At 39.9% G+C, this 14,316-nt stretch overlaps 1 protein-coding gene across 4 annotated transcripts in view; it reads right to left on the bottom strand.

Moving 5' to 3' along the window:
• The window catches only part of RIN2 (Ras and Rab interactor 2), a 78,417-nt gene that overhangs the window by 33,101 nt on the left and 31,000 nt on the right, over positions 1-14,316 (bottom strand). Inside the window, exons 1-5 of one of the 4 annotated variants that reach the window (XM_087930628.1) lie at positions 7,877-7,952; positions 6,548-6,740; positions 5,387-5,501; positions 4,786-4,858; positions 449-540 (exon numbers count right to left, since the gene is read on the bottom strand). In XM_087930628.1, the coding sequence (XP_087786754.1) occupies positions 449-540; positions 4,786-4,858; positions 5,387-5,501; positions 6,548-6,727 (460 nt within the window). In that variant the 5' untranslated portion in view covers positions 6,728-6,740; positions 7,877-7,952. Of the gene's footprint in view, positions 1-448; positions 541-4,785; positions 4,859-5,386; positions 5,502-6,547; positions 6,741-7,876; positions 7,953-14,316 lie in introns of those variants that run through there. The other 3 variants (XM_026700980.2, XM_087930629.1, XM_087930630.1) reach the window with 3 other exon arrangements.

Here is a 14,316-nt window from a genome sequence, read left to right as displayed (position 1 = left end):
CAAAGTGACATGCAGGGGAACTGTCAAAACAGAAGTACCCAATATTTTGGGACCATTGGGATATATAGAATTTTGGGAGCATTTTAAGCACACTCACAAAATAGTTGACACAATAAATGCAGCCAATGCATAAAACAGTCTTAACTCAGAAGGAGAAAAAGCACTGTACCAATAGGTTATACTTCTAAAATACATCTGCATTGGTCCAAGTGAAAATACAACTTGAGGTTGATGCTTTTCTTTGCAGCATTCCTATGTCCCATTGTTTGTTTCTATTAGTGAAATTCAATAAATTAATGCAAAAAAAATTTGAGGGACATTAGACGCAAAGCCAAAGAATGCATTATGAGCAAATTACCACCACATTAGAGTCTAGAGATCTCTTCCTAATGCCACAGCTGCAATTTAACTCTGCCCTTCCCTCCCGCCATTGTCTGCTTTTACTTACTCAATCCCAGCTGAACAGCCTCTTCAAGTTCAGACTCTGTTGTTGCTGCTGCAATTGCCTGAGGTAACTTCAAGGTGAATGGCAGGACATCCCTTATTTGGAAACAATTAAGGCATTAACTTGCTTTACTCTTCTGAATCTCGCCTCTTAATATCAGCAACAATCTCATATGTTTTTCCTCAAAACAAAAATACTTTCTGTTGCTACTTCCTCACAAAGTCTCTACCAGATAGCTCAGAATAAGCTTGTATATTGAATAGTTCAGAATTTCCCATTTTTTGCTTACAGTTAGAGTGATCAGATTGCAAGTCGATTAAACAAACTTAAATATCACAAAATTGGTTCTCAAACGGAGATTTTAAGAAGGATCTTAAAGGCATCTGAATTATGGCTCAGTTGCAGTGTAAGTGTAATACACATATTTCATTTGTCCAGACTACAAACTTTTTTTGGAGAAATTTAGTGAATCACTGCAAGGCAAATATAATTGACAAACATGGTAGAGCAGCAACAACTAGGTTTTGTATGCAAAAAAACCTCTGATAAGCCTCCACCATCCTACATAACTGATCTCAGGTGCCAGGGTTAGGATAAAAGTTGGATGGAGAACTGAGCGAGCTGTAATTAAATAAATAATTCCAAAATAGATTAGGGCACAAACCTTTTTTCAGGCTGAGCACTGATCTTGCTCTTTTGAAATTAGGCATTTGTCAGGCTGGGGCAATGCCAAATAACAAAATGCAATTTATTTATTTTAAACGGATACAGCTACTGAATATTCCTATGCATTTTATAAATTTCCTACTTCCATATTAAAAACTATACCTCGAAGACCACTTCTACAGGGCTCTGGATATTAACCCATGGATATATATACTGGACACTTGGACCAAATAGAATGGAAATCGATCAGTAAATAGCTGTTTATTACTCAATGAGTTTCAAACTAATCCAACATGATCAGGTTTCAAATACAATACATCATATACACTGCTACGAGATGAATATCATGCTATTTCTAGACAAATTTTTCTTCAGTAAGAAATGTGTAAAAACGAAATATGTCTCTTCCTAAAAGTTTTCACTCAATTAGTGTACAACATTAAACTATGCAAGCAAATCATATGCAAAACATAGAGATCCTAGAGATTTGGTGGAATAATAATAAATAATAATAATAATAATTTTGATTTGTTTGGTCTTGAATAGGCAGGTTTCAGAGAAAGCAAAGTTATAAAACAACACAGATTGCAATTAACAAGAGTGCTCTTGTCACTGAATATAATAGAACAAAAGGGGGTGGGGCTTTTGTCCTTTATGCCTCTTTTCTGTTTGGATCACCATTTAACTACTGGATAATATAGTAAAACCAAGATCATCTGTATATGCTATATTTATTGATGTTATGCATGCCTTCAAAAGTATCTCCAGAAAGAAACTATGGAAAGCTTTGAGACACATCAACTGACTTAAACTCATGTATAAAGTGCACGAAAATAATAAACTGAAAGAAACGGGCAATTATTTGAGCCTGTCCCTACCATAGGAGGAGTCAAACAAAGCTGCATTATTGCTCTCTCACTATTAGATTTTTATACAAACTCCATCACCAATTGCCTCAAAAAATAGAACTCCACACCTGAACACTGTAGGAAGCAAGCACCTGTGTGTCTGTACAGAGATGAGCCAGTGCTCTTGTCACTGAATATAATAGGAGTAATGTGTGTGTGTGGAGGGGGGGGGGCTTTCATTCTTTATGCCTCTTTTCAGTTTGCATCACCATTTAACTAATCAGCAACAAGGCAAGGATTATGAGGCTCTTAAAAAGACCCCAGAGACTCAAAGAAACAGTGGAACCAGTTGGCCATTTTTCTAAATGAGAGGAGCAAGCAAATATATTCTAGTTGCCATTAAACTCTTTGAACCCAACTTCTAACCCAACTTACTTCCGCAAAAGTTGATGTAGAATTAGAGTAGGAAAGCAAGCAACTCTGCTTGAGTCCAAGGTTTCTACATTTTTTAAACATAATTGTAATTGAAAAAAAGTTAGATAAAAGATTAATATGCAGATATATAAAGAAAAGTTAGAGAAAGACAAAAGACAATAATAAAAAATGAAGAAAGCAATAAAGTGAAAGAAAGAAAGAAAAAGATAATAAAAGAAGCAACCTCCGCCCCCCCCTCCCTCATTCAAATTATGATACAAAGATCCCTGGTGTCTCATATTCAATTCCTTTTCAATCAATAATCTACAAATCACAAGTTTACCTTTTTTCATTTTCAGTAAAAAAAAAACCATAAAAGTTCCGGTCTTTTATAGAAAGTATTTATTGCTTGATCCCTGACCAAGCAAGTCATTGCCATTTCTGATAAGTTTGTCATCTTTACAATCTATTCCTCCATTGTGGGTATTTCAGTATTTCTCTGGTTTTGAGGGGGAATCTAAGTGGCAACACTCCTCCAGGAGATAGGCCTGCTCAGGGTTGAAACTAGGGTCCAGAGGTCAGGATAGGTAATGTCTGGCAAAAGCTGAAGTTGCTACCAGAAGACTTGGGGTTGCTGATATTGACAGGATTCTATGTATCTAAACGTTAGGATAGAGCAGAAAATGGCACAATATGAACTTTTGTGGATTTCCCAATGCTTTGGGGGAATGGGATATGGTCACCTAAGAAGCATCTAGGATTGAAAATAGTGAACATGGATAGGCAGGGAGATTAAAGCAGCATTTCAGCAAGCATATTATCTAGTCAGTGCATATCTCATAAGGCACCTACTATTTAAACAGCACGGCCTACCAAAGTAACACACCATTTTCACTCTTGCTCACTTTGCCATTTTCCCATCAGTTATCCTTGAGGGCACATATAAGCCCACACTTAGATTACTTAGAATACTGCATCCAATACTGTTATAAAAAGATGTAGAGACTTAGGAAACAGTGCAGAAAAGAGCAACAAAGATGATTAGGGGGCTGGAGGCTAAAACACATGAAGAATGGTTGAAGGAATTAGGATTGTCTAGTCTGGTGAAAAGGGCTAGGGATGACAATGATAGCGGCATTCCAATATTTGAGTGGCTGCCACAAAAGAAGAAGGGGGCAACATATTTCCCAAAGCTCCAGAAGGCAAGACAAGAAACAGTGGATGAAAACTAATCAAAGAGAGAAACAACCTAGAACTAAGGAGAAATTTCCTAACAATGAAAACAATTAACCAGTGGATCAGAAGTTGTGGGTGCTCCATCACCGGGGGGTTTTAAGAAGAGGGTGGACAGTCACTAGTTTGGGATAGTATAAGGCAGAGGTCTCCAAACCCGGCAATTTTAAGACTTGTGGACTTCAATTCTTAGAATTCCTCAGCCAGCTATGCTGGCTGGAGAGTTCTTGGAGCTGAAGTCCACAAGTCTTAAAGTTGTCAAATTTGGGGACCCCTGGTATAAGGTCTCCTGCAGGGGTTGGATTACTAGAAGACCTACAAGGTCTCTTCCAACTCTATTATTCTGTTAAAAGTTCCACAAAAGGAAAGAGTTGGGCCATGCAAATAAGGGCTATTAGAAACTCTTGGCCATGCTCTTCTGCAAAATTGTATTGGTGAGACACAGAGTTTTGCTAGTTCTTTAATAAAAAAAACATTTTTTAAAAAATATTTCACAAATTACATGGCAAGTGGCAAAATTCTATTTAATTGCCTGCCAAATAGAGAGAGATCCCTTTTGGAGCATCAAATTCATTTTGCAATGTTAATATATTATAGTACTGAATTTACAAGAACTGAGCAAAGGCACTGGCTTGTAATCTTAATAATGAAATATTTTATCAATCAATGAGTTTTCAAATTAAATATTTTAGTGTTTCACATTGTTAATTACTTATTAAACAATGGTATATTAAATTGTTTTAATTATATTATATTATTGTATTAGTTAAGACATGTTATAGATATGTCAATCTAGCAATAGCTAGTGTATTAAATTAGGCTAATACCTTATATACCACATAAGCATTTGTTTTCTTAATTTATTGTTTTCTTATTAACTTAGTCCTTTATTTACTGTTATTTTATAGAAACTCTCTTTTTAAATTTCTATAATTTTAGTTGTAAAATTGTATTTTACTGATCAGTGAATGCAATAAAGCCAATTAATTCATCTATTCAATTGTGATGTTTCAGATATTCAGAATCCTACTCAGCTATCTCCTCAAGTAGCCACTAAAAAGGTTAGTCAGCAGTTTATTCTTTATCAGTTTGATTAAGATTCTTCATATTTGCATTAACAAGGCAACCACAGTTTAAGAAATATTAAACAAAGGCTGTTATAAGAACATTCTCCATTACCTGCTAATACAGTAGAAAGCTATGAGCCTGAATAAGTCAGCAAAACTTATTCCAGAGCCTTCCAAGGAAAAAGCTGAAAAGTAAAAGAAAACAGGCTCAATTGCACAATATCTAATCTGAAAAAATACAGCAAAACATGCTTCCTATGTAGGAATAACGCTGCAATTCATAAGCTATTGTTTGTGAATAAAGACTTTTATCATAGTCAGCATTTCTTTTCCAAAATTCTTCAGTTGTTTTTGAAATATTTAAATCTCACTGTCTATATTGGGTGCTATTTGTCATGGAATCCACCAAAATAACAAACCTCAATTCCTGAGGTGCTTCTACATCGTGGCACAACACAAAAGTGTTTGGCCATTGCTTTCTTTTGTGATTTTATTTTAATTTCCAGTCTAATACACAGCTCTGGAAATTCCTCATGGTCTCTCATTCTATTACCAATCAGCTCTGGCCCTTTTTGTTCACATATATTAATTTTCAGATGAGTCAGTTCAGTTACACACTTAACAATATTCCTTCACAAATCACAAGCAATCATCTGATGAATCTTCTATTCATTATGTTCAGACAAGGAAAGACAATATTATAAGCTACTTACTATAGATGCTTTCTTTTATTGCAAACTCTTTAAGGCAAAATCCCTTTACATCATTTGGTAGGCGTAAAGACAAGACTTTCTTCTGCATTCTTGAGGACTTTCTAACAAGGAAAGTCTGTTAAAAAAAATCAGAAAAAACAAGGCTTTATATAGACTTAGTAGCCATGTTTTCAAAAATTTCATATTATGAACCTGCTTTGTCTCATCTTAATACAAGTAAACTTGTAAGACTTCCAAAAGAGATACTAATAATTTGAGAGTCTAAAATAAGCTACAAAGCTTAATACTTATTGATATTTTTAGTTCCCAGAACCTGTAAATGGCAGAAAGTATAGCCAATCTTTGTTTGTAATGTTTACCCATTTTATCTTGTAATTTGCAGACAATAGATTTTTAAAAATGGTTTGGGCCAAGAGTTAATATTAACTCCATGTTAACACCTAAGGACAAACATCAAACTATGCAGGTGCTATTCCAGTTAGCCAAGAAAATAATTTTAATAATTGCTTTCAGAACAGTAACTTCTTTTTCATCTTTCTTTTTGAGAAAGATTGATACCATAATGACAGAATAAGTGCACACATGTACAAATACAAAGTATTACCAATTTAATGCTAAGTCACCAGCTAAAATTGTCTAGTAGGGCAAAGGATGAAGAAAGATTTCTAAGAGAACTATTGTTAGTTAGAGTAGGCAGCATTGGCCCAGGAGAGTCACATAGATGCCCTCATCTAAAGCAGATTCATAATGTGTATGAATATTAGAGTTACACGAATAGAAGCAATCACACACACTTTTCTCTCCTGACTGGCATCTAGTCACTATTCATGTACACTAGTGATATAAAATGACACTATGAAGGAAGTTATGATGTACGTGTGTTTAAGTGCTTAAAGAGTTTGACTGGAATTGGGGGTTCAAGATGTCCTACAACCATGAAAACCTTTTGGGATACTTTAGGCCAGTCACTGTCTCTCAGCCCAACCTATTGGAACAGAAAGTGCTATCAATTTTTGGAGAAAAGGTGGGATAGAAATTTAAGAAGCTAAAAAGTGATTTCAGAATAGGAGAGAATGGGCAGGGGTCTGATTCTAAAAGCAAGGCAATGCCCCAGCATAGTATTCCTCTTGTTTTCAAGGCCAAATTAAAGTTGTTTCTTACTCCGGGAGGTTGAGAGCGTAGAATTTCCACTGCTTCAGCATCATTTAAGCCAAGCTGTAACCAGATAGGGTGGGTATGAAGAAGTTTATCTAGTATGCTGAGCTTAATGGGGAGACTATCATATCCAGAATCTCGTATGATATTTGCAAAATCTTTCTGATCCGGGCACACATCACCCATATCTTTCTCTAGGCTAAAACAACAGAAACAAACAAAAAACAAAACAAATTAAAAGCCTAAGTTTAAATTATTCAAAAATAATCTGTGCTTGTAAAACAACCTTCAACAATGTATCTTGATCATAGATAAATAAAAATAAATACTAATATGTGTTTGCATTCATTTTCAGCTGTATTTTATTATAGGTGACCCTGAGAACAATTCTGTAAGTTGTAAACTGTAAAACAAACAAGCCAAATTAGTAAACAAGCCGGTTGGCCAGCAAATTGATTGGGCTACAAAGGGAAATAGAAAGGAAGTAATTACTTCTACTTCTTGAACACCCCTAAAGTGTTTCCAATAAAATTTCTAAGATCTGTACTAGCAGCACTCAGAGGGATTGCCAATGTCCTTCTTAGACTAGACACAGGGATGTCTACAATTGAGGTTAGGATATATGCTAATTGCTATTAAATTACAGGCTAAAGGACCAGTTCTTTCACTGGGGATTATTCCCATTAATAATGATTGAGGGCTGCCCCTGAGCTAGAACAATGTCATAAAACAAAAACTAATGTCTAATGGATTATGACCAGAATCACTACAAACCTTGGACTATGACTGCCAAACATACAGTTGTCCAAATATTTAATAACATGAAATTTCAGGTGGAAGTAAATACCTTGTCATACAGAAATAGGATTTGGGTGACAGAGATTTTTTTTGGCAAATGGTCAACTATCTCTTTATTAACATTTCTCAAACTAAGGAAAGCTTTATTTTGGGCAAGGCATAATATTTTGCCGTTAGTATTATTACAGGGAAGATACTCTAAAATCCCATTTGAGAAATGCATTTGCTTGTGTGGAACCGGAAATGTTGAAATATGTGTTATTTTATTGCACCATCTATAGAGATATAGACAATGCTTATATCCTGCCTCTTTTACATCAGGACCCTGAATGACCTGACAATACTTACATGTTCATGTTTTTTTTCAGACTGTAATCCCAGCTAGTAGCAAAATACTGTGCAGGAGCCATGAAAATTAGGTGTCAACTGATGAAAGGTCTATCAGAACTTTAATATACTTTTATTTTAACAATTGATTTTTACAATTGATTGTACTTTTCTACTTTTATGGGTTTTTAAAGCTGTTTTCAGTTATACCTTTACAGTTTGGTCCTTGGCTGTAATAAAGATTCATTCATCTAGTCCTGTTATAGCTCCATCTGCAGATATAACAGGAAGTCCTATGTCTCTGGGCATGCACACAGTTCTGAAAAATAATTATATGTCTTCAGCTAAATATGCTTAATTGTTTCCATGTGACCTGACCTATTAAGATGCCCAATTATACCCTTTTATTCAGCCTATAAAGCAGATGACTGAAAGACTTATACGGTAGCTCCAATTTGTAGCAAGTTCTACATCAAGGGTATCCAACCTTGGCAACTTCTCCAACCTCTTTTGGGAATTCTGGGAGCTGAAGTCCACAAGTCTCAAAATTGCCAAGATTGGACACTCCTAGGCAATTTTATCACAAGCAGCAGCAACTGGATGCCTTAATAATTTCAAAAGCAAATTTTCAGTTCAAAATCCCAGTGAGAGATAAGCCAAGAGTCAGTAGATATCAGCCAACAACCAACAACACTTATATTTAGCTTCAAGCAAGAGCCAAATCCATTGAAATGAACACAAGCAACAGTAATGGGCTTCAAGTGCTGAGAGCTATACCCCATATACTAATAGAATGTTAATCAATTGTTTAATATTGTCCTCTCTAATTTGAAATAAAGTGCTATCTGGCTCTGCCCTATCATGTATCTGAGAAATTTTAGCCATGTTAGGCCATGTGAAGTTGCAGAGCTGAAATTTACTGCCAAATTCTGGCCTAGGGTACTTGGCATCTTGATTTCCCTCTTATCACTGTAACAGGAGGAGTTGCAATGCCCACAGTGATTAGCACAATAGCTGTTCACATACCAGCGGTGCAGTCAGTAAAGAATTAAGAGTATGACTAGACAGGATCATGAAACATCAGCTGCAGACCTCAGTCACTAAGTGGGTGGGAGGAGTGAAAGGAAGTTGAAGAAGGTAACTACCAGAAGTGCCCCACTTCTGCCCAAAATCCCTGACCAAACAAGAAGACCAAACTAGATCTCTACCAAACAAAAACCACTTGGTCTGGTGGTTAAGGCACTGAAAGCAGGAAACCATGAGTTCAACTTCTACCTTAGCAATGAAAGCTGGCTGAGTGATCTTGAGCTAGTCATTCTCTCTCAGCCCAACTCACCTCACAGGGTTGTTGTGGGGAAAATAGGGGAAAAATGTATTGAATATGTTTTCTGCCTTGAGCTTTTTGTAAAAATAATAAAGGTGGGATACAAATAAATAAATAAATAAAAATTCCACTGTTCTGTAAGCAATGTAAGATTATTTTGCTTATTTCTTTACCTCTTCTATTTAAACTAAAACCCTTAAGAAGTAAATATCTAAGCGGCCACTTTTCTTTATGTTAGGGTTTTTAATATGAACTGAGCACTGGAACAGTACAGAACACAAAGACTATTTCTTTTTCCATCACAAAATTATTATTCTACAAAATTAAACTCTTATCTTACTCTACTATCTTCTTGTCACTATACGTTTACAACTATTCTTGTTGTATTTTTATTTATTCTGCACATTTCTATCTGTATGTTCTATTTCTAGGTTCTGATTCCTCTGTTAGCACTGTTTTCTTAACTAGTACTTCTTTAACTTTCCTTTTCTCCCAGGTGGATAGCTCTTGCAGACAACCTCTGCCCGTTTGAACGTGGAAATCCTTTTCACTCTTCCATAGACTTGTGAATGGGCGTGTCTCTCCTCCCATTTCTCCAGCACTTACAGGCCTTTGTTTCTGGAACTGGTTTGTAGAGCTCTTCTGCACTGGGCTGCTGCAAATAGAGGCCTTGCTTGGGTTTGGAGACTCTGGTGGGGCTCTTTTCCTCCCCCGCTTCTCAGTAGTCATGCAGCTCCAATAATTAAAGTTTTCTCTTGCTATCTGAAAATGACTGCTGAGGTTCTCACCTTTGGATTGGAGTTTCTCTTATCCAAATCATCTCTGCTGTCGTCTAGTGTGACTCTTTCTCTTGGGACACTCACAGGCCTGCTTGTTTTCAGTTCCCAAACTCCCCAGTTAACCCTCCTTCTCAGGTAATACCAAAACTCTGGATCCCCACAAAGAAAAACGCTTTCGCCGGTGAGTTCACTCTTCCTCACTTTAATTATTTTTGCCTGGTCAGTAACATCTGGGAGAGCTGACTCACTCCAAGTTCTATTTGTAAAACAATATCATCTTGGAGGACGTAAGAGATGGGCATTTGCCCTATGGAGCAACCCTGCTGGTGCTTTCACAAATCTTTTGCTTCCTTACAATTACATCACTTTTGTCTTGTGTGTTACTTGGTTTGGGGGTTTCCTCTTTCCTAATGCATTGTTGGCTATTAATGTCTAGTGTTGTTATTAACATATTGTGGCTTTGGGGGACAACTCTGTCCATTTCTTTTTAAAATCTAATATACAAGCTGCCTAGAATTACCTCATCATTCAAGTAGCCTATGAGTTTATCAAGTAAATTAATAAAAATGATCCATTCATAAATAATGGAAGTTCTTTCCCTATCACCTCTACTGACCATGGGCAAGCTTGCTTTTTGATACCTGTTCCCAGCAAATGATTGATAGAATAGAATGGTTTTATAATAACTATATCAGGAAATTCTGAAATGTCTTCCCTATTCTGCAAATGTGTATAAAGAGGTAAAAGAAGTGTAAACCATTCATGAAGTGTAAATCCTCTTTATTTAAAATTATCTCCACTGATCTGCAAGCAAACATATTAAATACAAGCAGGCTACATCCTTCTTTCCTTAACTTTACTCTGGGGCATTTCCATTTAAAATTAAAAAATTAAGCTGGAATAAAGAAGTATATGGCTGGAATAAAGAAGCGTATGGACGCAAAAGGATTATCTTATCACTCTTATTTATCTCTCCCTACCTAGCACCTTGCACACTTAGGTACCACCGTAGATATATTTGATAATGATGACACACAAATAAGAATCCATTCTGTAGATCTTAAACCATGGATAAAAACACTGCGGCCACCAATTACACAAGAGACAATAAATGCATAAACGGCACAGCTGATTCTTGAGGGAACATGCTTTCCCATATAGTTGCATATCTAAATTTCAGATGAACACTCTTTCCTACCAATTAACATAACTTTTTGGGGGGTCAGGATTCTGTTTCACTCAGCTTATGTCCAGGCAATGTAAGCTATTTTCCTGGGTCCTTGAATCAGAAAGATAAAAAGAAATGGGTGTTGCCTACATTCTAAGGACGCTTTTGTAAAAGTTGAAAAAGCATGAAAAAGAACTTTATAATACCTCATTGACAAATGCTCAGATATCAGACCAATGTCTTCCAGCACCACCTACTGGAGACTGACCGTCAAGACAAAACCAATTCAGAACAGGACTACCTTGTTCAAAAAGATCATCACAGTAATGAAATCTGCCAGATATATCAGCTGTGGCACTTTTCCTAGTTTTGATCACTTATAAAGGGAATTTCAGTGAGACCCCAAATCAGACTAGAATTCAAACTGGAATGGGTTAAATAATATCTCATGTAATTAAATTCTCAATGTCATTTAAATTCATCTGAAACTTAATTCCTGCCACTTGTTTGAACAGGCTGTCCACTACGTCAAAAAGAGAGCATAGAATGAATATTAAGAACTCACCTTAAGCAATAATTAGTCTTACTTAGTATTCCAGGAATCCTTCCCTCCTGTAAGAACCCATTAATGGTCTCTATCCTTGAAATGAGCCATCCTCTTGCAACTTTACCAAATGGACAAGGATCAAGGCTTAAGTCATGAGTTGGAATGATTGACAATCTTGTCCACAGCTTCTGGATATGAAAAATATCCATTACAGCAGAACAAGTAAATGCTTCAGATACAGGTAGTACTCGCCTTACAAGCGTTCTTTTAGCAAGTGTTCAAAGATACAGCAGCACTGAAAAAAGCGAATTAACAACTTTCTCACTCAGCAACAGAAATGTTGGGCTCAATTGTGATTGTACGTCAAGGACTACCTGTACCTGAAAAGATATAGAATTAATATGGGATCCAGTGGTTTTACCTGCACATACCTGACATAATACTGAACCTGTTGGAAGTGGACGGGGTTTTTAGGACTGTGAACTCAGCCACCTGTTCCCTAGATCCATGTCCCTCCTGGCTTGTGAAAGTGGCTCAGGGGCTGTTGGGTAGTTTTTAACAGCAGTGAGTTCTTGGAGTGAAGAGGTTCCTTCACCTCTCAAGGAAGCTTTGGTTTACCTGCTCCTCAAAAAACCATATCCAGGACTCCAACGTCCTCTTTTGGGGGAAGGTGACTGAGAAGGTGGTTGTGCAGCATCTTCAGAGGACCTTGGATGTAAGGAATTCTCTTGCACTTTTTCAGTCAGGTTTCAGACCTGGGCATGGTATGGCAATGGCAGAGGTTGCACTTTTGGATGATTTCTGGCACAGGCAAAATAGTGGATGTGGGTCTCTCCTTGCCTTATTTGACATCTCATTAGCTTTTGATACCATCTACCATGGAATCCTTCTGGAGTGACTCAGAGGATTGGAGGTGGATGGCACAATATTATGATTCACCTCATTTCTATGGGGTTAATTTCTGGCTAGTTAAGCAATGCTGTGGATGTCCTTCCCAGGGTCTGGAGGTTGTGACAATCTGGATAGGGAACAAAAAGCTTCAACTGAACTCTAGTAAGACAGTGTGGCCTTGGGTTTTGAGCTCCTCTACTTCTAAGACTACAATCTACCGTGTTTCTCCAACAATACGGCCTCCCCCAATAGGAAGTCCCAGCATGCTTTATAGGCATAAAATCAATTTAAGCCCCTCCCCCCAAATTAAGGCCTATATTAAACATATGAAATGGGGGGGAATGGTGGGGGGCCTGGCCGTTAGGAAGTACTTTTGTTGCATACCCGGATATGGTGCTGCCTGCGTTGACCTCGGCGTTGGTGGGTCACTTCGTATCAGGAGACCTTCCGTCGTTGCTTTCCCTTCTCCCCGTGCTGCCGTGGCATTTAAAGAAACACTGCAGCGTTTGGCGCAGCCACGCGCAGCCAGCCAGGGCTCCTCCCTGCAACCGGAGCCCGGCGGAGACGCTCAGCTTCAGGTGCTCCTGTCGCTGCCTTCCCTTGACCTTCGAAGGCAAAGCCAATTCTTTTTAAAACGACGTCTTCCTACTGGTACGACAAAAACTCCCCTGCCCGAGAGGGCAGCCCAACCCCACGTGGGGAGGCGAATCTCCCGGGGCTGCAGTGCAGCATCGGCGCACCCCGGGAGAAGCTCCCAGCAGCCATCCCTGCCTGGCGCCAGGCAGAGCGCGAAGAGCTTTGCCTGGGGTGCCCAGAGCAGCTGACAGGCGGGCCCTCCTGCCCGGCAGCGGAGCTCTTGCCAAGGCAGCGAGCACCTCCCCACCGGACCCTCCCTCATCCCGCCAGAGCCGTGCAGGCTGGGCAGAGCTGGGAAAGCGAGCCGCAGGTGCGCGTCCACCTGCCAACCGAAAGAGCCGGGCTGACCTGAGCTTGGCTTCCTTCCCAAGTCCCTCAAAGCCCGAACCCGAAGGGGCCACTGGGAGAGGCTGCCTGAGGCAATGATAGTGCCCACCCATCCGCGGACAGGGAGGCGAGGCAACAGCAGCACTGCTTCCCTGGCCAGCGGGTCCAGCGGAGAGAGCCCGAAGCCGCCCATCCTTTCCACCCCTCGCCCATCCCATCCCTACGCATCTCCAAATACACCGGCAGCTCCAAATGCTGCAGCGGCATGGGCATCGGTGCTCACTCGGCAGGGCTCAGCTCAGAGGAGGATGCGGCGCAGGCCGTCGCCTTGCCTCCCTGTCCACGGATGGGTGGGCGCTATAGCTGCCTCGGGCAGCCTCTCCCGGTGGCCCCTTCGGGTTTGGGCTGGAGGGACTTGGGAAGGAAGCCAAGCTCGGGTCGGCCTGGCTCTTTTGCTTGGCAGGTGGGCGCGCACCCGCGGCTCGCTTTCCAGGCTCTTCCCAGCCTGCACGGCTCTGGCGGGATGAGCGGAGGGTCCGGCGGGGAGGTGCTCGCTGCCTTGGCAAGAGCTCTGCTGCTGGGCAGGAGGACCCGCCTGTCAGCTGCGCTGGGTGCCCCAGGCAAAGCTCTTCATGCTCTGCCCGGCGCCAGGCAGGGATGGCGGCTGGGTGCTTCTTCCGGGGTGGGCCAATCCTGCACTGCGGCCCTGGGAGATTCGCCTCCCCACGTCAGGTTGTGCTGCCCTCTTGGGCAGGGGAGTCTTTTTCGTACCGGTAGTAGGGCATCGTTTTTAAAAGAATTGGCTTTGCCTTTGAAGGTGAACGCAGCAACAGGAGCACCTGAAGCCGAGTGTCTCTGCCGGTTGCAGGGAGGAGCCCTGGCTGGCCGTGCATGGCTGCGCCAAACGCTGCGGTGCTGCTTTAAATGCCATGGCAGCATGGGGAGAAGGGAAAGCAACAGCGGTGGAAGGTTCCCCGA

The sequence above is a fragment of the Pseudonaja textilis genome, chromosome 3, assembly GCF_049901715.1.
Source record: "Pseudonaja textilis isolate UNSWEBS1 chromosome 3, rPseTex1.2, whole genome shotgun sequence".
Classification (NCBI taxonomy): domain Eukaryota; kingdom Metazoa; phylum Chordata; class Lepidosauria; order Squamata; family Elapidae; genus Pseudonaja; species Pseudonaja textilis.
The sequence above is the reverse complement of the archived record's forward strand: the minus strand, read 5'-3'. Positions and strand labels throughout refer to the sequence as shown.